Source organism: Xenopus tropicalis, chromosome 8 (genome assembly GCF_000004195.4).
Source record: "Xenopus tropicalis strain Nigerian chromosome 8, UCB_Xtro_10.0, whole genome shotgun sequence".
Classification (NCBI taxonomy): Eukaryota; Metazoa; Chordata; class Amphibia; order Anura; family Pipidae; genus Xenopus; species Xenopus tropicalis.
This window is the reverse complement of record NC_030684.2, coordinates 101,007,356-101,031,133: the sequence shown is the minus strand read 5'-3', so window position 1 is coordinate 101,031,133 and position 23,778 is coordinate 101,007,356. Positions and strand designations below refer to the sequence as shown.

The following is a 23,778-nucleotide window of genomic DNA, read 5'->3' as shown; positions in this document are numbered from 1 at the left end:
TGCTTCATCTAGATCTTTGTGATCAAATCTTCATCTCCTGGATGCACATAAGTCACTGGTATTCATATCTATTGGAGAATCACTGTAGCAGCAGCAGCAGCCACACCATTCAAATTAAGCCCCTTTACAATTAGTTTGTTTGTAACCCCTGCACACAAGGTGGGTGCAAGATTGCTACATTGTAGGCACTTGCCTTAAAGGAACAGTTACACAAAAAACAGTTTGTTGCAGTTAAAAGGAATACCTATATGTACAATTTAAATTAGACTGTAAGTTTGCCCCTCATGTTTTAAAGATGCTGGCAGCATGGTGCTGATATCACAATATCGAGACAAACATTTACATGGTGGAAAAGTGGTTCCACCAATCAGTTAAGCACATCTGGCCGTCTGGCCACATGTGGCACTTCATGGGATTTCTATTGGACTCCACTTAAACTTGTGTATAACATCATTATTTCAGCATTATCATTTAAATTATCAGCATTTCAGCATTATTATTTAAAAGCACCAAAAGGGGTTCTTAAAACCAATGCAAAATAGTAAATGGTTGTAAATTTCCAGGGTGTTTAGAAATATTAGAAAGCTACAGCTCAGTACATACAATGTTGTTTCTTAATATTCGTTGAATTTGCAGTTGAATTTCTATTTCACATGCCATAAGAGTAGAAAGATTGTTCGCTGTATCCTTACCAACCCTGTCAGAATTTTAACAAGGTGAAAAATGGCTGTGACAGTGAATGAACAGCTTGTTATCCAGCCACCCCTGCTAACCTATCAAAACCTGGGTGGATTTCATTTTTCTTTATCAAGTCTGAGACAAGGTAAGGACTGGAGAGCTAAAGTATAATAATAAGAATGTAATAATGTTTACTGTGCTGAAGGAACGCTGCATCCCATAGGGACATTTTTAAGAAGAGGGTCTTTTTGTGCTTTACTAAATAAAAACATGTTTACCATATGATTATGACTATTTGTAACCTCTTGGTTTTGCCCTTGCCTTTACTTAATTGGTGATGAATGTTTCCTCACTGATGACTGCAGAACTTGTAGTTGTAGTATATGCAGGTGTATCCAGTGCCAGCTGAACCTTCTAGGGCTCACCAGGCAAGTTAAAAATCGGGGCTTACTGTATGACAATTAGATGTCAATTAGATGTAAATAGTACTACATGTTACAGGCTTTAAATATCTAACCCCCTTCACAGGCAAAAGACTTCTCTAGTTTGTTGCAGACAAACACTAGAATACAAAAATGCATGAACCATGATTTCAGAATATGACAACAGAATCCATAGTCATAAGACTGCTGTACGTGAAATTATATAAAGCAGCACTGTGCAAACTGGCTAGAAATGCATTGTTTGAGCATTGGAACAATTCTTAAAGTGACAACTGCTATGTATAGAAGTTTCTTTCCATTATTTTTTACTTTATTCTAGGAGGCACAGAACAATTTAATCAAGCAAGTATTACACACCTTTTTGGGTGTTAGCAAACTAAACAGAAAAATAATACATATTGGCTCATCTACCAACTTCACAAGTGCCCCATTGGGGCCAATCCATGGAGCACTTGTTGCTGTGGTATTAATGGTGCAATTTGCGCCCTACACCTTGCACTGGATTAAATTTGGTCCAAGCATCGTGGGGTGCAAAAGAGCCTTGTAGTTAATGACTGCCAAGCTAGGGGTTTTCCAGATAAATGCCAATATATTACCAAGTTACCACTCCCAATGGATTCAGCACAATGTGAGGTACAACTCACTCCATTCTAGAAGCAGAAAGAGAATCACATCAGCGTGCATCAAATAAGGGAAAGTGCAAAAAAACATGGTGCTTGTGCCACTACATCACCCCACCTTTCATAAATGAGCAGCTTTCATTGTATGAGTGACACCCATTTTCATCTGCTTAAACTATATCAGCAGGTTTTAAATCTTGTCTTCAGCCACCCCCTAAGCAGAACAGTTATAATATCCTTATATAAACAGTCTTGGGTCTGCCAGAATGACTCACCCACTTATAGATTCATGCATGCGCATCTGAGTATATTATGAAATTACACTCTATTCTGGGCAAGGGGAGAGAAAAGGTGTAGCACACAGATCAGTACAAATTAATATTGCTTTATCTGCAATCTCCAGTGTTGGCTGAACTTAAATTAACACTTGTGTGATTTATAGGTCACCAAAAGCTGGCAGGACCAAGAATAAAAATAAAACACACTGGACTGGCTGGGAGATATATGATGGCTTTCTGTGGGTTGCAGCAAAGATCAGCTAGCAGTTCCTTTGGATCCTGGTGTGGGTGTGGGGGAAGGCTGTAAGCTAAATGCTATGGGCACATGGCCAAAGAATATATATTTTTTTCTATTTCTTATGTGCAGAAGACCAGGCTAGGAAGAAAAGAGGGCAAAAAGACTATACAAAAGGAGCGTTGTGTTGCAGGGGTAAGCCATATAATTCTGTCAATTAGACCAAGAAAACACAAGACATTTAAGGGTATGAAAAAAAATTATTATTGCAGGTGCAAAGTTTGACCTAATTCTAACCAGTCAGTAGATAAAATTCACTGGTTTATTCTTTAAAAGCAAACATCTGGTTACTGTAGGTTAATGTGCCTGCACTATACTGTGATCCTTACTATATATCAATCCTAGCAGATGGGCAATTTGTGGCAAACTTTAATAAAGGTTCAGATTTTAAGTGTAATTCATCTCTCTCAAATGTAAGTAAATTCTTGTTAATGATCGGTAAGTTTTTGTAAATAATGTTAACTAATAGCTGCGTGACGAACCAGCAAAATATTGCCCTGGATGATGGATAGAATTATAGATGGAAAGAAAGACTCTGCCACTTTATAGAGTGCTTATAAAGCCCCCCTTTGAATACATGGTCTAATTTGGGGCTCCAGTTCAAACAAAAGGACATCATACAACTAACATGAACCCAAAAGAGGCAAGTAAATTAATAAAGGTAAGTGATATTTAATTAAGATTGATGGATAGATCAGTAAGTATATATATTCTTTCTGCCTCTAGTGTATTGGGTTATTGTGTGAGCTCCCACTACATATAGCAGCTCTGTGCAATCACGTTATTGCTTATCTGGCTAGTTGCCAGCTGGTGGGAGCATTCATTTGTCTAGCTATGTCAACGTGTAGAGCTTCCAGTATGGCGAAGGGAGTGTGGCCAAAAAATAAAGTACTAGAGGGTTGAGCAGGAAGAGGTGAGGGGCAATAACTAGTCTGCATTTAGGCTATACAAGAAAGCTATTTTGATATCCCAAGTCCTAAAAGATCATATGCATAAAATGCCAATTATCCAAAGTGAAAAGTCATATCTGACCATTTCACTTATTAATTTAGGTGCATCTGACCAAGACTGTACCTGGGCTAACACTCTAACTAACAATACTGGCATAGTTGCTGCTAGTAAAACTACTACTTAATCATATAAGATGGACCATATGTACAGAAGAAAATGTGAAGGGGGCTTCAGTTGTCCCTATAATCTCATAACACCACAATATAGCTACACCACTTAACCTCTCACCTAAATATGATTACAAGTATTTTCTCGCTTTTCTGCCTCAATTGCAACCCACTCTCTACATGTGGGGGATTGTTATTCACAACTTTGATTTAACCATTATCAAAGGGAGGTGTCCATCACTTGGTTGCCAAGGAGATGACCAATAGCATGCCTGTGAGTAGGAGTTTCTGTCTGCCTCTGAATGCAGCACTGACCTGACTGGTAGAAGAAGCAGAGAGAGCAGGAATGCTGATCTTGCGCAGGGCTGTGATGGATCGATACTAAAACCGGGATACAGAGAGATATGTAAGTTGTGTGTCAAGGGGAAAGCATTTATACATTCTTGCTTTGTTTTGTCCTAACTGTTGTCATTGTATATTAATGGTTATATAGGTAGGCGCTTTGAAGCAATACCTGGCTTGAAACCAAAGTGTTTTTATTGCAGACAGTAGCAACACACATGGGTGTAATACAAGCAACATCTCCCTTCAATACCATGAGATAACCTGCAACAATGCTGCATGTTAAAACTACAATCTGATCACAGTATGACTGTGGTTCTGTAAAAGTCAGACACTGTATCTCTAATGATAGTTAAGGGACCTCAGACTGACAGGACAGGGGGTTTTACAAGGCTTTGTGGGATGTAAGCAGTTAAAACTAGCAAGGCGTATTTATTAATGCATTTCCCTCTGTGATGACTGTATGTGCAGCAAATGATTACCAAACTTGACTGGGCACACAGTATAAGTGAGCAAGCCATTCCAATATCTTGCTGACTAGAAAGAATCTTGGTTTAAGAAGAGGTAGAATAGCTATTTTCATATTTCTGACACATTTTTTTCCAGGCACCGAAAGAGTAAAGCAGAGCAACAGCAGGTTTGTGTTTCAGCTGTACGGCATGTGTTCGAGAACTGCTTGTTTCTGTTAACCTTGCTATTGAGCTAGCATATTGTGTGTTTAGTAATGTAGGCACTGTAGAATTACACTCTGTAGGCTAATCGTTTCTAGTTCTTATTACAAATGTATGCGAACAACAGAATACTGTCTGTTAAATAAAATATTATTATAATATTATCTGTATCTAAGGCTATGGAAAACAGTAAATATTCTTTTTATTTGTTTGAGAAAATATTTCCTTGGCAGTTTTCAATGTTGAGCTGTACAATCCAGTCCTACACACACATCAAACTATGTTTTGTGTCATCTGCCAAGCATAAGTAGAATGGGCCGCATGATGGTGGTGACCTCATAACTGCAATGCTACTCGTGTGTCACAAAATTGAAGAATATCCAAGATGTGGTCACATCTGGCTACCTTCTGTCTATATTTATGTAAATATACTGTTATTATATTTGTCCTGACTGTGTCCAGACCTTCTTTATGTCTGCAAGCAGACAGGGTTGTACAGACAAAGTGGTCAGAAGGAATAGTACAGATATACATGCATATATATGTAATGTAAGTGAAATTGATACTATATATTTGCACTAAAAGGCACTGTCATTGGCAAGTGTGGTCAGCTGGCACACCAGAGCTGCTGCAAACATGCAACTGTAAAATTTCTCAGCTTGTAACCAATTCATGGGCAATAGCGAAATAATGTGTCTACTAATTTCCATAGAATACACAAGTATCACAGGCAGTGTCCCTGGTATGGCTGTATCTTGGTGATAGATATGCTCTGCTGACTGCAACGGAATTAATTTACCTTACTTTTCCATCATGTCCCGCATGGAGCTATTGGCTTATGCAGCCTTCCATTGCTGATCTTATCCAGCTTTGATATAGCAAGTGATCCGTATTAAAAAGGGCTTGGAATTTAAAAAAAATGAATGCATGTTTTAATTCATAATGCTCCCAAAACAGTAAAATAACGTATTCATGTTTTAAAGCAGATTAAACCCCCAATGTAAAACTTTCCGTAAGAAAATATAATTCTAGGAAACTTTACAATATACTATTGATTTGAAGTAATGTGTTAATGAAATTTCTGTCCCTTTCTAAATGCTGGATCTCAGAAGTAACCTTGCATGCTTCTTCACAGGTCTGTTATCTCACCTGGTGCCTACTACATTATTTAAAAAATCAGAACCAGCAGGACAGAAAATAATATAAAGAACTATTACACTTTTATAAGTGTATTATGTAGAATTACAATTTATTCCATTAAGCACAATTTTATTTGGGCTTTACATTCCCTTTAATTTCAAATTAAAAACTGAGGATAAGAAAACGTTGTGAATCTTATATTTAACAAATTACCAAAGCTGGAAATCTTATTGCATTTCAGCAGAGAAATAATGAACACATTAAACTTCTTAAATGAATTAGTTGCTTTCATAAATCCTTATAATACATGTATTAATTATACTGCATCTAAAGGAACTTTGTAAGCTAGGCAGCTTTGTATCAGTTATTAAAAATAAATGCTCTATATGAGAATGCTAGTATTTTTGCAAACAGCCCCCAGTCAATTTTGCACATAAGCATACTGGTTGCCATGTGCTGTAAGAGCTGGAAATTGCTGTGAGCATTAAAAGAAGGAGTAAATAACCTTCATGCCATTTATCTTGTCATGAGACCTAGGTAATTACATTATATACAGTATATACTGTGGCAGGGACATTTGCTATAATTTTGCTTTTCTCCTGGCTGTGACAGCTGAATACTGCCTGTATGTTTTATTGATATAAAGTGGGCGTACTATAATAAGGAAAACAAAGTAGCCAGTTGATCCAACTCTGTTGCTAGGCATCCTAGACACTTGGGGCACATGCTTTCAAGTATATTTCTAAGCACCCCAAATATTTTTTTCCTTTTAAAATTCCTTAGTTTCTATGCTTTTACCACATTGACAAGCCCTTTCTCTTACTCTTATCTGCTCTTTTCTCTTTTCTTCTGCATTTCCATCCCTTCCACTCCTTTCTTTTTTCTCTTTACATTCCCTTCTGCTTTTGCTTCTTTTTAAATCTTTCCTTAACTCTCTCTTATTTCTCTTACCTACTGACCTCCTCCATCACCATTAGCTTTCTTATTCTCTACAATAATTACCCATTCACCCTTTTTATACAGCTATCTGCTTCGCCTACAGTTGGAGTTAAATCAAGTCAAATGGCTGATATAAGGGCAATGTTTATGTGTTTGTTACCAGAGTGAGCTTTTTTATTGTGTTCACATTAACAGAAATGGATGAAGAAAGATGGAGAAAGACTCTCACATTTCTAGTTAACCTTTGAGCACTGAGCTCTGAATTGCATTAAACTGGGTATATCCTGGATGGATGCTGCTCTTTAAAAAACAGTTATCTAAATAAAACAGTTTTATTTTTCTCTAAAAATACAATTACTGAGTAAAATGTTGAAAAAATAAAAATTACAAAAAGACAACATTTTACTTGTAGGATGAACCTAACCATAGTTATGTGATTTTAGTCGTTTTCATAAGAACAAGTTCATATTCGGTGCATCCCTTATATTAAGTGGACTATAAAAAAATCTTCCCAAACTGGAATATATATATAACAGTACAACAATATTGCCCTTTTACATCTTTTTACTTGAGCTGCCATTTTGTGATGGTCTGTGTGCTCCCTTAGAGATCACCTGACAGGAAATGAGGCAGCTCTACAGAGCCGAATTTCAAAATGATGTACCCCTAGGCCTGCTGCCTACTGCGCCCCCTCACACACACCTCTCCCTCCACATCACATCATGCACTCATTCTTCTAGCTGCCTCCTCCACCCCATAGTACATACATAACGCGCTCACTCCTGACACAGGGTGCTGGAGATTCAAATAACTTTCAGAATCTCAAGTGTGTCAGGTCCCCAGTACTCCAGGTGTCTGTAGGAAGGAAGAAATAGACATGCAGCTGGGCGGCATCCTACCCTGAAAAACCTGCTGCTCTAGACCTTTGTGGCCTTCCCAGAAATTCAGGCCTGCAGCTCTAATTGTAACAGGAAGTAGTGTGGGAGTAAAAGACAGAACTGTGTCCTTTAATTGGCTGATGTGGCCTAGCATGTATGTGTGCCCTTGTTTTTTGTGTGCACCGTAATTCGTATGATCCCAGGGGATGGCTCTTAGTACTTAAAATGGCAATTTTCTATTTAGGAGTACCCAGTGGCACATACTACTAAAAAAAGTATATTTTTATGCAAATTGTTTTTATGCAATTAATTGTACTTGCTAATAATTTTGCTGTGTATTTGGGCTGTTTTGCAGGTTTGCATTTACCTTTTGTGCTGAAGAGACACAAGCCACACTAGACAAAACTGGACTACAACAATATTATACAGCCAGAAACACTTGGTGGTGTATTGTTGCATTCTTGATACAGACATAATAGATGCTGTCTATGACTGACTTTGCAGGCATTTCAAAATGTCAGAATGCAAAGGAGATTCTTCAGGTGCCACAAAAGAAGAAACAGAAAGGGGGAGTCTACCTCCATCTGTGGACTTGATGGGGAAAGTAGATGGAAGTACAAAATCTTCCAAAGGCTATTCTGCCATTGTGTTTCTTGGGAAAGGTAAAGAAAAAAAATATGGCCATAACCTATCCAAGGACCTTAAAGAGAATGAAAAGAAGAAGCCACTAGTAAATAGTTCTGTCACCAAAAAATGTGAAGCTCTTTGTTTTGAAGAAGCCTCCAATGAGTTTACCTGCAGCTCTTCCATTACAGAGTCCTATCAGCTGAGTACCAATAAAGAAGCAAAGTATTGCTTCAGAAAACTCGATGATGGAACATATGCCATGGAGAAGATAGAGGAATTAAATCCTGATGAGTCAATGCCTAGGAAGAAATCCACAAAAAGGGGTCAACAAAAAGGACGCTATTCACACAAGCCATTAAAAATCTGTTTTAAGAAACGAAGCAAGGCTCTTAGAAAGACTTCAGATTCAAATGATGATTATAAATCAGAAAATAAAAAAGTGAATTATACAAACCAATACGAAGCGCACACTTCAGTATTAGAGAATCAATATGAATTTACACAACGTGGAAAGACATGGGCAACATTTAAAAGGTTGGTAACTCATAAAAAGAAACGCCATTCATCTCTAAAACAACAGTCCCAAATGAACAGCCAAAACCATGAAACAAACTCAAACAACAGTGTTTCCAAAAAGAAAAGATTCTCAAACATAAGACTCTCGTGTATGAACTTCTCCAGAGGGAAAGAGGGTGCGACCAGCAGCATGCCACCACAAGATGCACTTTGCGCAGCAGAATCACAAGAATATGAGTATGACTGTAAACGAAGTGATAAAGCACTTGCAATCAAGTATAAACTTCAAAGATCCTTAGATGCTGAAAATGGAAAAATCGATAGCAATATTGATCAGTGCATGTATATGCCTACTGATGAATTCCAGTCTTTACCAAAACTCAAGAGAGTTATGAATCATCTGACACAAGGGGCAGATAAAAGAAATCTGCATAAATCACTTAGAAAAACAAATGTGGAAAGTGTCAGGAGCTCTATTCTGGAAGAAAGGGAAGCCCCGGGTTTGTCAGGCAGTAGCAAGGAAGGAATAAAACCAAAGGCAGAAACTCCAGAGGGTGGCAACATGCATGAAAGTTACAAGAATAATCTCAATGACTGTGATGATAGATTGAGGCATGATGATGACGCAATAAGCAGATCTCCATTAATATCAGATCCATATGAGACTCTTTTAATCACAACAGCTGCTACTCTTGTTAAAAAAGTGCTCCAGGCCTCTATCCAGCAGCTGGTTGATGAAGGGTCCATGTTTCAATAAATTCCAGGCAAGGATTAACAACAAGAGCCCTTCTGAGGAACACATTGATGATTTCCAATTAATGGAACCATTATATGCTCTCTTATTAAGTATGTGAAATACTTATATAATAAGAAGTTATTGATCAAGGTGGTTATTATCCTAAAAGAATAGTTTAAATATAATTATTTTATTGTCTCTGATATTGGATTATGCTTTTGGCAAAATGTAAATAGAGGTGGAAAACTACATGTTCAGTCTTGGTAAGTACTTTAACATCCAGCAACTTACTTCTCTGTGTTTAGAAGCTTCACTCCCTTCATAATAGGAACCATACAAGGGTACAATTAGAAAAACAAACCTTACCTGACCAAGCTAAAGTGGCAGCTGCTATCTTAAACAAACAGAGGGATATTTTAGGGCTGTTTACTCAGGTATGGTAAAGTTTTCTGCAGAATAAATATAGCATTCTAGTTTGCACTATTGTGACTAATCTATTGGCAATAAAATGCCAAAATGCCTTTCCTTCTCCTTTAAGAACAGTTGAGTTGATTGCTGTGCAATGGCAATTAACCTATGTTGACAGTCACTCAAATTGTGACCATTAGGGCTCTGGCACACGGGGAGATTAGTCGCCCGCGACAAATCTCCCCTGTCACAGGCGACTAATCTCCTCAAACTGCCATTCCACCGGCGAAAATGTAAGTCGCCGGTGGGATGGCACACGCTGTGCAGGCGATTTCGGCGAAGTTGCCTCGTGAGGCATTTTCAGCAAAAAATGCCAAAATCGCCTGCGCATCGTGTGCCATCCCACCAGCGACTTACATTTTCGCTGGTGGGATGGCAATTTGAGGAGATTAGTCGCCTGTGACAGGGGAGATTTGTCGCGGGCGACTAATCTCCCCGTGTGCCAGAGCCCTTACTCTCCTGAGAAACTTTGTTTTCTGTTTGAACTGGAGGCTACATATCAGACATGCAATTTAAATGGGATTAATAAAGAATTGATGAAAACTTATTCAGATTGGTTCTCTGGGCACTTTTATAATGTACATTTTAAGTGTTTACTGGGTCAGAGTGTCAGCAACCCTAAATGTCTATGCACGTTTCATGTAGAGCTGCTGCCTCTTTTGAGTCAAAAGCCTAGGATTAGCAGCCTAAAACTGCAAATATATCAGAAAAAATGCTAAAAACAGAAATTAATGTAAAGTGCAAAAGTGCTCAGAGAAGCACCATGAGTAAGTTTACAAATTGCTCAACTTGCAAACAGTCAGTGACATGAGGCCTGCTTGCAAGCTGCAAAAGTCTTGATTATCACAAAAAGGCTTCATTCTTTGTTTAAGGCTCTGACCTTGTAAAATACAATATAAACTAGCCCAACAGGCGGTGCACTGCGCTCTACATTGTTTGGCAGTGATTATACTATATTATAAATAGAAAGGGGAGCATCCATAGTGTCTAACATTTAAAATGTATCAAGAAAATAATAAATACATTAATTAATAAATGGTACACACCTTTTTATTTATATCTTTTTAGACAATTAAGTTTAATCCCTTTTGGTGGGATCTTTGGGCCCCCAATTTATTTATATACTTCAGTGATTACAAAACCTTTCTTTAGAGACTGGTTATATTTTGGTTAAATTAGATCCTATGTCAGTAGGATGAAGTAGGATGAAGATGAGCACTCTGATGGCACATTGCAAAGAGACTGCCAGGGTGTTTTTTAAAAGTTACTTGCTCAAAATTAGGGCAGCCCTAAAAACATAAAATTAAAATAGCATTTCTTGAATACAATAAATAAAGCACTTAATAATCTGTTTATCACATCATCATTTTGATATAATGATCCACAAATGCACCGTGCCAACTAACTGGCGCACTACATGAAAGAAGGTGGACAGCAATAAGCTATAGTGATTTTTTCAAGTTTTATGCCCAGTGTAATAAGAAATTCTCATATTCCTAATTTTCCAGGCAGTAACAAGTCTTTCAGCATATTCAATTAAAGTAAATGAACGAGTGTTCTAATTAATATGTTTAAAGAAAAGCAAGAACTAATCCTAAAACTGTCCAACTGAGAGAAAATATATAATTTACAATGACAACGCTTCAAACAGCAAAAAATGCATCATTCAATATACATGGTATAAAAAGAGAAATACTGTTTTAGATATACTCCTTACTCCACTGAAGAACACACTTTTAGTTGTAAATTTAGTATAGGTATAGATTATATTATCCAGAATGCTCAGGACCTGGGGTTTTCTGGATAAGGGGTCTTTCTGTAATTTATATCTCCATACCTTAAGTCTGCTAAAAATCATTTTAACATTAAATAAACCCAATTGGATTGTTTTGCCTCCAATATAGATTTAAGCAGCTTAGTTACCATCAAGTACAAGGTACTTTGTATTGTCACAGAGAAAAAGATCATTTCTAAAAATTATAATTATTTGCTTATAATGTAGTCTAAGGGGCACATTTACTAATCCACAAATGTCCGAAAAGTGTCCCAATGATCGGTATTTTGCGCTTTTTTCGTAAACTGTTGCGACTTTTTCATAGCCGTTACGACTTTTTCGTAGCGTTACGACTTGCGCGAATTGTCGCGACTTTTTCATAGCCTTCGCGCCAAGTACGAAAGTTTCGGATTCATTCAAGCTTCAGTATCGTGACTTTTCTTGGGCCAGGTTGGAGCTGCAGAGTGCCATTGAGCCCTATGGGAGACTTTCCTTGGGCCAGGTTGGAGCTGCAGAGTGCCATTGAGCCCTATGGGAGACTTTCCTTGGGCCAGGTTGGAGCTGCAGAGTGCCATTGAGTCCTATGGGAGACTTTCCTTGGGCCAGGTTGGAGCTGCAGAGTGCCATTGAGCCCTATGGGAGACTTTCCTTGGGCCAGGTTGGAGCTGCAGAGTGCCATTGAGCCCTATGGGAGACTTTCCTTGGGCCAGGTTGGAGCTGCAGAGTGCCATTGAGTCCTATGGGAGGCTTCCAAAATCATGCAAAGTCTGAAAGTTTTGCCCGCCGTTTACGAGCACTCAATACAAAAAAATACAATATACGAGCAAATCGTAACGGCTATGAAAAAGTTGCAACAATTTACGAAAAAGTTGTAGCGGCGACGGAAAAATCGCAAAAAATACGAAAAAGCCGCAAAATGTTTGTTTCCAATCCGAAATTTTCCCATTCGTGGATTAGTAAATGTGCCCCTAAGGGAGATGGGCTTCCTGTAATTCAGAATTTTCTGTATAATGGGTTTCCAGATAAGGGATCCCTTACACTAATAGTTTTTAAAGCATTACCCTACAACAGGGGTCGGGAAACTTTTTGGCTGAGAGAGCCATAAACACCACATATTTTAAAATGTAATTCTGTGAGAACAATACAATATGTTTGGCCATGGATGCTGCGGGGCAAGGTAGAGTGGGTCCCAAGGATGCCGTTTGCGGATGCGATGCAGAGGAGGGCATGGCCTGCGCTCGGCAGATAGAAGACGTGTTCTAAGGATTAGAACACATCTTCTATCCGCCGAGCGCAGGGGCAAGGTAGGGTGGGTCCCAAGGATGCCGGATGTGATGCGGAGGAGGGCGTGTCCTGCACTCGGCGGATAGAAGACGTTTTCTAAGGCTTAGAACACGTCTTCTATCAGCCGAGCGCAGGGGCAAGGTAGAGTGGGTGTCAAGGATGACAGATGCAATGCAGAGGAGGGCGTGGCCTACGCTCGGCAGATAGAAGACATATTCTTAGGCTTAGAACTCATCTTCTATCCGCCGAGTGCAGGCCACACCCCCGTTAATTTTTTTATTAAAGATTTGGCAGCGAGCCAGATGCAGCAATCAAAAGAGCCACATCCGTCTCCCGAGCCATAGGTTCCCTACTGCTGCCCTACAGGAATGCAGAGAGAAAACTGGCTAAGTAAAGTGTTCAAATGCTTCCAGGCCAAAGATCAATGCTATCTTGAATAAGGGCATGGCCTCAAAGATTCTGTCATGCTAGTTCCGTTCTCACGGCCCCTTTCTATTCTCTCTGAGCAGACTTAAGGTCCCCATACACGGGCCGACTATAGCTTCCGATATCGGTCCCTTGGACCGATTCGGCAGCTAATCGGCCCCTGTATGGGCAGAACAGAGCCGCCTGGCCGACCAATATCTGGCCTGAAATTGGCCAGATCTCGATCGGCCAGGTTAGAAAATCCAGTCAGATCGGGGGCCGCATCGGCTCGTTGATGCGGTCCCCAAACCGACTGCCCCATAACCACAAATGTAATCCGATCGTTTGGCCCCAGGGCCAAACGATCGGATTATTTTTTTTTTAAGTTTCTTGCTACCCGATATCGCCCACCCGTAGGTGGGGATATCGGGTGAAGATCTGCTCGCTTGGCGACATCGCCAAGCGAGCGGATCTTATAGTGTATGGGCACCTTAACATGAACTTGAGATTATTTGGTGCTTTTGATGGCTGGTTCCATGCACCCATCCACTCTTGTTTCTTTAAAGGTTTATCTGTTGAGAAGGATGTATACAGTGACACATCCATAACTGTATGTCAAACCACCTTCTTTCTGCAGTAAGGAGGTAAAATATTCTCTGAATAGTGGTAAGTACAGAGCTCCCATTGCACCTTCTAATTGTAAAGCTAGCTGATCTTGGGTTGGTTCATCGAATAGCTATGATGGCAAATCAGTAAGTGAAAGGGAGCCACAGCCCTTTGTCCAAATAAAAAGAACAGAAACAGAAATGTAGTCACATTGTCTATAGTATCTGTTGATTGGGCCACAGGCCAATCAGTCAGAAATTGAAGAGTATTTCCCAGTATATGGGCATCTTATTCACCTGCTACCCTTAAGATAATGGGTACAGTCTGAAAGAAATGAAATACCATAAAAAAGATATTTCTGTCAAACTTCAGTATCAACAGTAATTCTAGGATAAGTTATAACTACAACACAATAGTGTTTTTTTCACTAACATTGGGAAATTAAAATACAATTATTTTCTCCCTCACAAAGAAACAAGGCTATTCTGCTTTATGCTTTATCCATATGCACAGAAATCAGACCAACAGGATCAAAGTTTTCATCTGAAATCCATTGTTACATAACTGCAGGGATTTGGGGTATTTAGAACTATGGCAAACAGAAGATTTTGATCATTGTAGAGATGATCATAACACCCACTACTACTACTATGTAAGCTGTTTCACTCTGATATCAGTAGGAAGCGCCATGGGTGGCTTTAAGGGGCATATTTATAAAGTTGTAAGAAAGTCTTGTGAAGACCAATCATTTTCACCAGCCCAAAGCAACCTGAGCTATTGGCAGTGGAGATCTGTGCCCCCAAAGATCCCCCAGTAGCCCCCCATCTTCTTTTCTGTTGATTCCCTGCACATGCTCTGTGCTGCTGTCACTTACTGAGCTTAGGGACAGAATATAGAATATAAATAGATTCACATTAAATAACAGATCTGAAACCAGGGCAACTGCATCAGAACTGAATAATTAACCCTGTAGAATCAGCTTATATTTTCTGCTTGATAATTTGCAACAACCCCTAAGCTTAGCTTCCCAACAGCTGCCCAGAGCCTACTGATTATGTGCACTCTCCCAGACAGTTCTAACAGAACCCAAGAAAGGAAACTACTGTGACAACTGTAAAGACCTATATCATTACTACTATAGTGATGCTAAAACTTTAAGCCACTCCAGTCAGTTTAGTATATAAAATATGGCATTTCTAGCCATATTCATTTTTAGGGTTTAGTTCTCCTTTTACTGTTACATGCAAGCCATTATTCAACCACTATGGAACATACCGTTGAACATGATCAGGTTAAATTTAAAGCTTTTTTGGCAATATTTAACCTTTTTAATTTACTAGAAAAAAGACAGTAATTATTACAAACATATAATTTACACTTAATTATGTATTATGTAATTAGCATAGACATAAACAGGTAAGATGAATGCATGCAACATCTATGTATAACTGAGTTTAGCAGAAATATTTAGTCTATTTATCTCTATACTGACAGATTCTAGGTCAAAAAAGTAGGTGACTACACTAAAATATTTCTTACAGAGTAACTTTCAGTAAGCTCCAAATGTCTACTATATTCATGACCATAATCATTAACAACCTGTTTATCTTACAAAAATGTGGAAGACGTTACATATTGTACCCTGTGATGAGAGTTTAATAAAGTACAGGGACACAAAGTCCCCTGTGTGTGTGACAACACAGAAATAAGTACAAAGAGATGATGAAACACAGACACAAGCATAGTTAACTCTTGTATTAATTACAATATGTGCTAAATTTTAAACATACATTCAAGTGAACACTATGACAGTGCATATAAAACATCACATTGAATGCAAAAAGATCAGGAACAACTGAAGGAAATGGGATGTGCAGTTATATCAGGTCTGAATCCATGTTGCTACTAACACAGGAAGATGTACAATAATATAGCTAGATCTGAGCCAATTTCACTGCTTAGCTGGAACCTGAATGAATGCCCAGCTGTAGAGCATGCTGGAAAATGCAAATGTGTGTATGAGACAAATACCATACTAACAGAATCTCTGGTGTGTTGGAATCCTGCCACAGAGCCTCCATGCTTATGATAAATGGAAATGCTTCTGGACTGAGACATTTCATCTCTTTCCTCAATTCAAAGGACCAACAAATCTGCAATCTAGCTTCTTTCCTTTCACAGGGTTACTGCCAACTCAACAATTTAACCATTAATTTTGATGGCGTTGGGACCCCCCCACCTTACACAGCAATCAGTACCCAGAACTTCTCAACTGCCCACTCCAGCCCCCCACCAGCGTCCCCTGCACGTCTGCATTCCCCGCTTCCCTGCTGCAAGTAGGAGAGTGGCTGGGAAGGGGGATTTCTATCACTATACAGGAAGCCGACCCTACGGTCCGAGTGGGGTCTTCTTCCTATATAGTTATTATAGTGAATTTAACCTTTCCAGCTAGTACTCCAAAACACAAAGAAACCAAGAAGTGCCTACAAAGTCAACAGAAATAAGAGGGGGGGTTTACCTCACTTATTATAATGCTAGAGGGTTAGAGTGCAAGGGAGGCTACAGCACACCACACAACTTTACTCTGCAACTAAAGGTAATATCACCTGCATTAATCCAGTAGAATTTGTGTGTACCCTTCTTGCTTTAATTAAGTTGTCCAACCTGGCTATATCTGATATAGCTATCTCACTAAAATAGCTACAGACTGACATTAAAAGGACAGTATACACCTAAAAACACCTTTGCTAAAAATTAACACATTAAATAGGTTATCTTCCTAATGTTTTGCCATTCTACTTTGAAAGTTCAATGCAATCACCTCCCACTTCCTTTATAAACAGGGCCATTTGTTCAGAGCTCCCTGTCTTTGAGGAGCTCATTATCAGGGGCTTCTCAGTGGACTGAAAATTAGTTTATTAAGCTTTTCTAAAGTTCTTTGGGACCAGAAGTGACAGCGAGTACTAAAGTGAAACTGGCTTCATATTCTTGTTTAGTGCCAGATATAACAGAAACCATATATTAAAACAATAGGCAAAAGTATGCCCAGTACAACCATTGTTCAGCTAATGTTATAAAGGGGTTATACTGTCCCTTTAAGTAAAGTTTTCAGATTCTTGGTGTTTACTAGTAAGCAAGACAAAGTATTAAAGGGTTTTAATGCTGAACTGTGCAGTGCTTGTCTTAGCTAAGTAGACAGTGAACATAGGGAGCTCACAGTTACCCCAACAACAAAGAGAAACAGCGTTTACACCATTTCCAACTGTGACTAGTGACATTCACTCGTGTGAAGCAGATGAATGAACCTTGAACACCATAATAAGTCAGCTAATTTTGGTGCCAACCTTCCCCCTGAAAACACAGAAATGAAACAAACTGTTTAGGTTTATTGGCGGAGTTGATGTAAACATGCCCCAAAACAAAAGCAGGATATTTTAAGGGAGAAGCTGGTTTGTTCCTGAAAAAGGGGAAGAATAGTTCCTGGTATTAACACAATTGCTTCTGCCAAATTTCTTTAGTATCTCCTCAGCCACAAGGTACAGTTGGATCAGCTGCACTATATGTCAAATGTCTCTATATATTTAAGGCAAAGCTATGTTAACTTTACTTATGAGAGTAGAAATAATAAGAAAACTAAACTGAGCAAAAACATTTTTTTTAGATATATACAATTATGAATCTATACCTCAAATAGTAACACAGTACTAAAATCATGAGTAAAAAAAAATAAAATAACAAAAAAACTGGCAATTAGGAGCCATGGAAATATTGGGTAACAAGTTCGAAAATCTCTGGGAAGGGTGTCCCAAGAGCCCAGTCTATCACCATCTTTCTACAACCTCCACAAAAACAATTATGACTAATACATGTCCCATTTTGTTGAAAAATAAGTCTAACCTCTAGTCAGAAGCCTTCCTACATAGGCAGTTGAACTTGCCTGGAGATCCTCTGGCTGTGCAGGACTATGAAGGGAAGTTTTAGGGAATAACATTAAGTGTGTTATAGAACCCAGTGGTCAACCAAGAACAGGCTGCAGGGTGCTTACACTGAACACACCCCTTGTTATGAGTACTACAGGACCTGCTACAGGCTAGAGAACAACTGTGCATGCACAGATGGAAGCAGTAACTCAGAAAGGCAGTAACCTGCTCAGATGTTAGGGAAGTCTGGGGGGAAAGCGTCAATTAGGACACACAACAGAGTAGTTTGGGAGGCCTAGCTGGTTCATACACAGAAATCATTGACATGCAGCACCAAGGGATGAGACTAAGCGGATGGTCAGGAAACAAGCCAAAATCATACACAGGAATCAACAACAATGCGATACCAGAGGATTAGGAATTAGCAAGGTCAGACAGGCAGATTTCACAACAGTATTTTCTAACTAAAGCACAAATGCTTAACTCCAACTTTGAACACCTTTTTGCTCAGGCAAGAAGCAAAGCAAGGTAGGGTCTATAAAAAGGTTTCTCCTGTTGCTGATTGGGGGAGAGGTGCAGGTAAGATTAACTCCTACCATTGCAGGAACCGCACCTAACAGAAAGTCTCCTCCACCCTAGCACGTCTATATAAATCACTGGCAAATAGCAACAACTGCACATAGATTTTTACTTTTGGTATTTTTGTAAAGGGTTTGCATCCTCTTTATCTTCATAAATAGCAAATCATTTTTTTTTATCAAGGAAAACAAAGGTTTAGCTATATATATAGTTGTTTTCTGTTATGGGCTTAAAAGTTTTTAGAATACAGTTTACTTGGAAAACCATTCCTTTATCATTTATTAAGTGTTTTTTTAGCAATTATCCCAATTTTTAACCTCCTGTTTATTGATTTATTAACTCAAAGCATATCAACACGTACGTACTAAACAAAAGAGCAACAAAATGCTTAAACATACATATGTTTTTTACAGATATAATAATTCAAAGTAGTGACAAATTTGTACACAATCATATATGTACGATTCAAGGAGATTGGTTTGCATATATTTACCTGCACAATGTTCTGGTAAACCAGTCTGCTGCTCAAATACTTTGTTCCATGCTGTGGACTCATATACACTGCATACAGGTAGCTGTACATTTATAATTAATATACATATAGACTCTAATTGAATCTAATGAAAATGAAATTTCTGATAATGTGACAGTCACTGAACATGACTAGAAGAAAGAAGTACTAAAACCAAACATACAATAAATAAATGCACTCATCCACAATTGTCTATAAAAACATTAATCTACCAAAACAGCTTCTGCTTGTCCTTTTGGGACACTGGATTCAAGTTCCTCGAGAAACTCTGGGTAATCCTGTGATGCCTCCAGATGACTTTGTGTGTTTTCAGTAAGAGTGTCACTGTATGTCTGCAACGTCTGATCTATTTGATTCCCAATTCTTTGGTACCTGCCATATTTATGTGGTTTCATTTTGTGTGCATACAGGTGTTCTAGAAGCTGACTTCTGCGTAGAAATCTGTGTCCACACAGTGTGCAACTGAGTTTTCTTTTTCGTAACAATGAAAAGTTGCAGTTTAATTCAATGGGATCTGCTTCTTTTGACAGAAAAGACAGTTGGTTGAGTTGCAATTGCTCTTGGTGGCTTGAGTTTTGAGATGACTCTTCACTTTTGTTTACAAGGATGTTACCAAGCCTGTAACTTTCTGTATTCTCTATGTTTTCTAGTATGGGACGGACTTCCCCCAAGTCATCACTCTCTAGAATAGATGCAGGGACACCAAATGGGAGGGATTCAGAAACATGTATATGCAGGTGATCTCTTAAAATAACCCGAGATTCAAACGTTTCACCACAGTAATGACAAGAATGGGTTTTATTAGCAGTTTTTGCGAAGGTAGATTCTTCACCTTCTAAGGGTGGGAATGGTTGCTGAGGTGATCTTGAAGCTTCAGAATCACACTTTTCCTCCTTAATGGACACTGTTGTTTTCTGAAACTCTTCTAATGACTTCACACTAGTATCAACCTGTGCAGGGAAATGTGAGCTTTGCTGTTCCTGACTAACACCTTCAAGTCCAATGGCAAGTGACAGCTGTAACTGGGGATGTTCTTCTTCTGGGGCAGACCTGATGGTGTTTGTGGGAATTTCTCTCAAAGTAATAGCTTCCTTCTGTGTTTTTTGAGCTGTTGAGATCTGGATCCCATATAAATTAGAAGACTGTATAGTATCAGCTGAAAACATTTTGGTTTGCTCATTGGCAGAAAGTGCCAGAAGGTTTGCGTGGAGAAATCTTATTCCCTCATCTAAACGAATATGATCAACTGACTGTTTTGGGCATCTTCCAGTGTACATGACATGCAAAAGGTAACTGAATATGTCAGGCTGAATATCTGTTGGTTGGATCTTTATACACTCACTGTAAAAAGAAAATCAGAAAATAGCAAATATGTACAAGAGCTTATATGCAGTTTGAAACAAGTGATGATAAATTAATGGTAAGATGCTACAAGTCTAAATGCAAAACGTTAAAAATCTACAAAATATGAAATGGAAAACCTGTATGTAATGTTAACTAACTTATGTGAACTTCATGTTAATGACTGGCAGCTTTTGTTGAACCAAATCATTCGGCTGTAACCCTTTACAAAAGATTCATCTGAATGCCAAACCAAATCTGGGCCATAATTTGCATATTCAGATTTGATCAAGATATCAAAGATCTGCATAATCCAACATCAACTGTAATTTTTAAATTTTTCTATGCTCACATGATTTCAGATATGTATTGGTCAGGCTGAACCAATTCCTGGATACATAACCAATAGCCCTGTATATAAAAGGTTATAGTAATGACCTTGTTTCAATCTTTTCTAATCTTATTTTGAAGGTGAATTATATTGAATATTGGACAAGGGAGTGCTAAGCTTACTAAAATATTTTTGGGACCCTATATTTGACTGGACCTATAACCTGTGCAGATAAATTTGGAGATGTACACAGGGCTGCTCCACAATTTCCATAAAACTGACTCAAAATACTGTAGCTAAAGTGTTGGCAGTCCTTATGTCTCCACTCAGTTGCTTTTCAGTTTGGCTGACCCTTATCTATTGCTATTCCTGTACCTGCACTAGAAATCTCCCAAAAAGAAGAAGCCTATTGCATATACACAAATGGATCCTTGCACAATAACATTGGGAGGCATGGATGATGAAAAACACAAAGCTTTCATACATAAGGCCTGCTCCTATAACAAATCACAAATTGGCCTGTACACTGCACTCCATCCTTATCTGCAAGTAATTTGAGGATTTGTTTTGCATATTAAGTTTAGATTTTATGGTGCCGTGTATTTGTTCCAGTAAACTAGACAGGAAAACACCCAAGGTTAGTAATGGGCCCTAATATAAAGGCTGTACAAGGTGACTAAATAATACCCTTTCCATTATAGAAGCCTCTCCCTGGATGTGGCAAGTCCAAAGTGCATTTTATTTGAACAAATGTTGTTTTTCTGCTCGTAATGAATAAGCTGTCATGATATTTAGGTCATAACAAACCTGGACTGGTGAATGAAGATCATCTTGAAGTAGTTTGAAAATGCTGCAAGAACTGCTCTGTGTGCTTTAAAATATACATCTCCAATTGCAACTGTGCAGTCACAAAGAAATCCAAACTCACGCTGCATATTCAGCTGCTGGAGAAGGACTTGACTGTGGCAAGAAGAATCCATAATTTCTTTAAAAAGAACAATAAAAAAAGTATGGTCAGTACATATATTTGAACCGTTTATGGGAGTTATAATGTATTTATGCATGGGCATGAGAATATGTGGAATAGGCAGTAATATTTAAAAGAAAGAGGGTCATTATGAACAGCAGAGGAGCCGTTGACATAATACAAATATAATACAATATGAACACCCAAATTCTTGGAAGCCCTTCATCACATACAATTTTGTCGCCCAGTAATACAAAGCTTTTGTGAATATTGCATTCACTGCATGTTCAAAAGCATTATAAATAAGGCATGGCCTCAAGTAAACTATATAAAATATAATTTTTCTATAAAACTTTGTTGTTTCAGGATGTGCTCATATAACTTATAAGGGACCTTGGCATCAAAATAAGAAAAGTTTTTATTTGTAACTAAAAATAATATAATATTTATTGATAAGTATAAGGGTTAAATTCTTCAAGCGCTTTTGTTGGATAGTGTTGGATCAACAGAACGCATCTGACAAGTTGGATAAAGTTGTGCAAGTCAAATTATAATCAGAAGGGAACGCTGCATGATGCATCTGCATCTGAAAAGATAAAAACTGATGGCATCGGAAAGACTGTTTTTTACTCTTCGAAATACATTGACCATGACACACATGTAGACACATGAACAAAAGAAAAAACTTTATCTGACCAGATATTACATTAAACTCTAGAGAGATCAGATTTTTTAGAATCCTACAAAATCTTGTGCTGTTGCATGCTGGATCAGGTTAAATCTGACCCACAAAATCTGATCAAATATGCTAGTGCAGTTTAGCCCTTAGTGATCAGGTAGAAATTCCCCTATGTGCTCAAGGCTACCAGTAATGACTGTCTCAATTGTAATTTATCTCCTTCCAGCTTTTCTCAGAAATGCACTCTGCCACAGCATGTGAGAGAGATTATAGGTGTTTTTACAGTTCTGCAGATCAAGGGGGGCAGGCTGGGGTCTTTTTATACAGAGTAAAATAAAAAGAATTTCTCTCATTACATATAACACAAATGCAGTTTTTCATAGGCTGGAACCACTACATAATACACCTATAAGGTTACTCCTCAGGGGATTTCTGATCATATTCTTCACGGTTTAAGAAATAGAGATCTGAAGTACAAAACTGTGCGTCTGCAGGTTGTACATTTCTGATAACTAGTAAAATATCTATGTGGGGCTCATTTATAAACATGGCAAAATTAGCACATGGGTAGTAATCCATCAAGCAATCATGGTTTATCGTTTTAGCCAGCTGCAGGTTGAAAACAAACATCTGATTGGCAGTCTTGGGTTAACGCCCTGGCACAAATTTGTCCAGTGTTTATAAATGCACCTTCTAAAATAGCAGTCACATGATATGATTTTGACTTAAAAAAAAGTCCCATCATTAAAAAGCAGAAAGACTGAAACAATAAGAATTTGCAAGGAAAATATTTTAACACTTGAATTAAGCCACATTTTTCAATTTATATTTTAAATCAAGAACTTGGTATAAGACGACTTTATTGAAAAAAGTCAGAATGTTAGACGGCACATTAATTCCACCAGCTAAATGACACTGTTACGGCGGCGTCTTCTCTACATGCTGCCCAAGTATTTCCAGCAATCTTGTAGCTGCGCTCCCTTTTCATTTTATTAAATGCGCAATATGCGCAGCGCCAGCTCAGACCTATAATCCATTGAAAGTGCAGAATAGTGGGAATGCCATTTCCGCACTGCGGCCAGGGCCGGCTCAATAAGCCGCCACTAAGAAAACTCACAACAGCACAACCATTCATAATGAAACCGAGGAGTAGGCGGGGACCAACGACTCCCTAAGCTCCTCCCACCATAGCCCGCTCCCCCATGATTCCCCGCGTTCGCTCACCGTGCACAGCAAGCTTTCTCCCAGTACTTGTAGAACTGCTTGTGGCCACCGGCTCTCGTACAATCTCGCGATGGTACCATCAAGGGGGCAGTCATGTGACCGTTCCTTATGGCTAACTGAGAGTATACTGTGGCTCTTGCGGTATCTATAGGTTACGATAACATTTAGTATTTCAACTTTTGGCTGTGCAAGCTGTTTCCAGCTGTATCTCAAATTAGTGACAAGTCGTACCTACTCACCTCCAGCAAAGGGGTGCCAAAGTTACTTTAAGGGTTGGAAAAGTATTGACGGGCCATAGGTACATGGGCGTGCTGGGGTGGAGACTTACGTAAGCTGGGACAATGGAGACTAATGGATGGGGCGCTGCCCAGAGTTCCGTGTAAGGTG

General features: G+C 38.7%; 2 protein-coding genes across 4 annotated transcripts; one reads left to right on the top strand and one right to left on the bottom strand.

Moving 5' to 3' along the window:
- The first annotated feature begins 3,699 nt into the window (after window positions 1-3,699).
- LOC101730890 (A-kinase anchor protein 5) lies at window positions 3,700-9,530 on the top strand. 2 transcript variants are annotated; one of them, XM_004917201.4, is made up of 2 exons: window positions 3,700-3,838; window positions 7,758-9,530. In XM_004917201.4, exon 2 carries the CDS (start codon window positions 7,917-7,919, stop codon window positions 9,300-9,302), a length of 1,386 nt encoding a protein of 461 aa, XP_004917258.2. In that variant the 5' UTR covers window positions 3,700-3,838; window positions 7,758-7,916; the 3' UTR covers window positions 9,303-9,530. The 2 variants fall into 2 exon arrangements, with proteins under 2 accessions (XP_004917258.2, XP_004917259.2); XM_004917202.4 differs by lacking the exon at window positions 3,700-3,838 and adding an exon at window positions 4,310-4,411.
- Window positions 9,531-15,558: 6,028 nt separating this feature from the next.
- Window positions 15,559-23,778, bottom strand: zbtb25 (zinc finger and BTB domain containing 25). Of its 2 annotated transcripts, none has more exons than XM_002938797.5 (3): window positions 23,392-23,778; window positions 21,329-21,506; window positions 15,559-20,190 (listed from the first exon to the last, which is right to left on the bottom strand). In XM_002938797.5, exons 2-3 carry the CDS (start codon window positions 21,499-21,501, stop codon window positions 19,053-19,055), a joined length of 1,311 nt encoding a protein of 436 aa, XP_002938843.2. In that variant the 5' UTR covers window positions 21,502-21,506; window positions 23,392-23,778; the 3' UTR covers window positions 15,559-19,052. The 2 variants fall into 2 exon arrangements, with proteins under 2 accessions (XP_002938843.2, XP_031747399.1); XM_031891539.1 differs by lacking the exon at window positions 23,392-23,778 and adding an exon at window positions 23,194-23,341.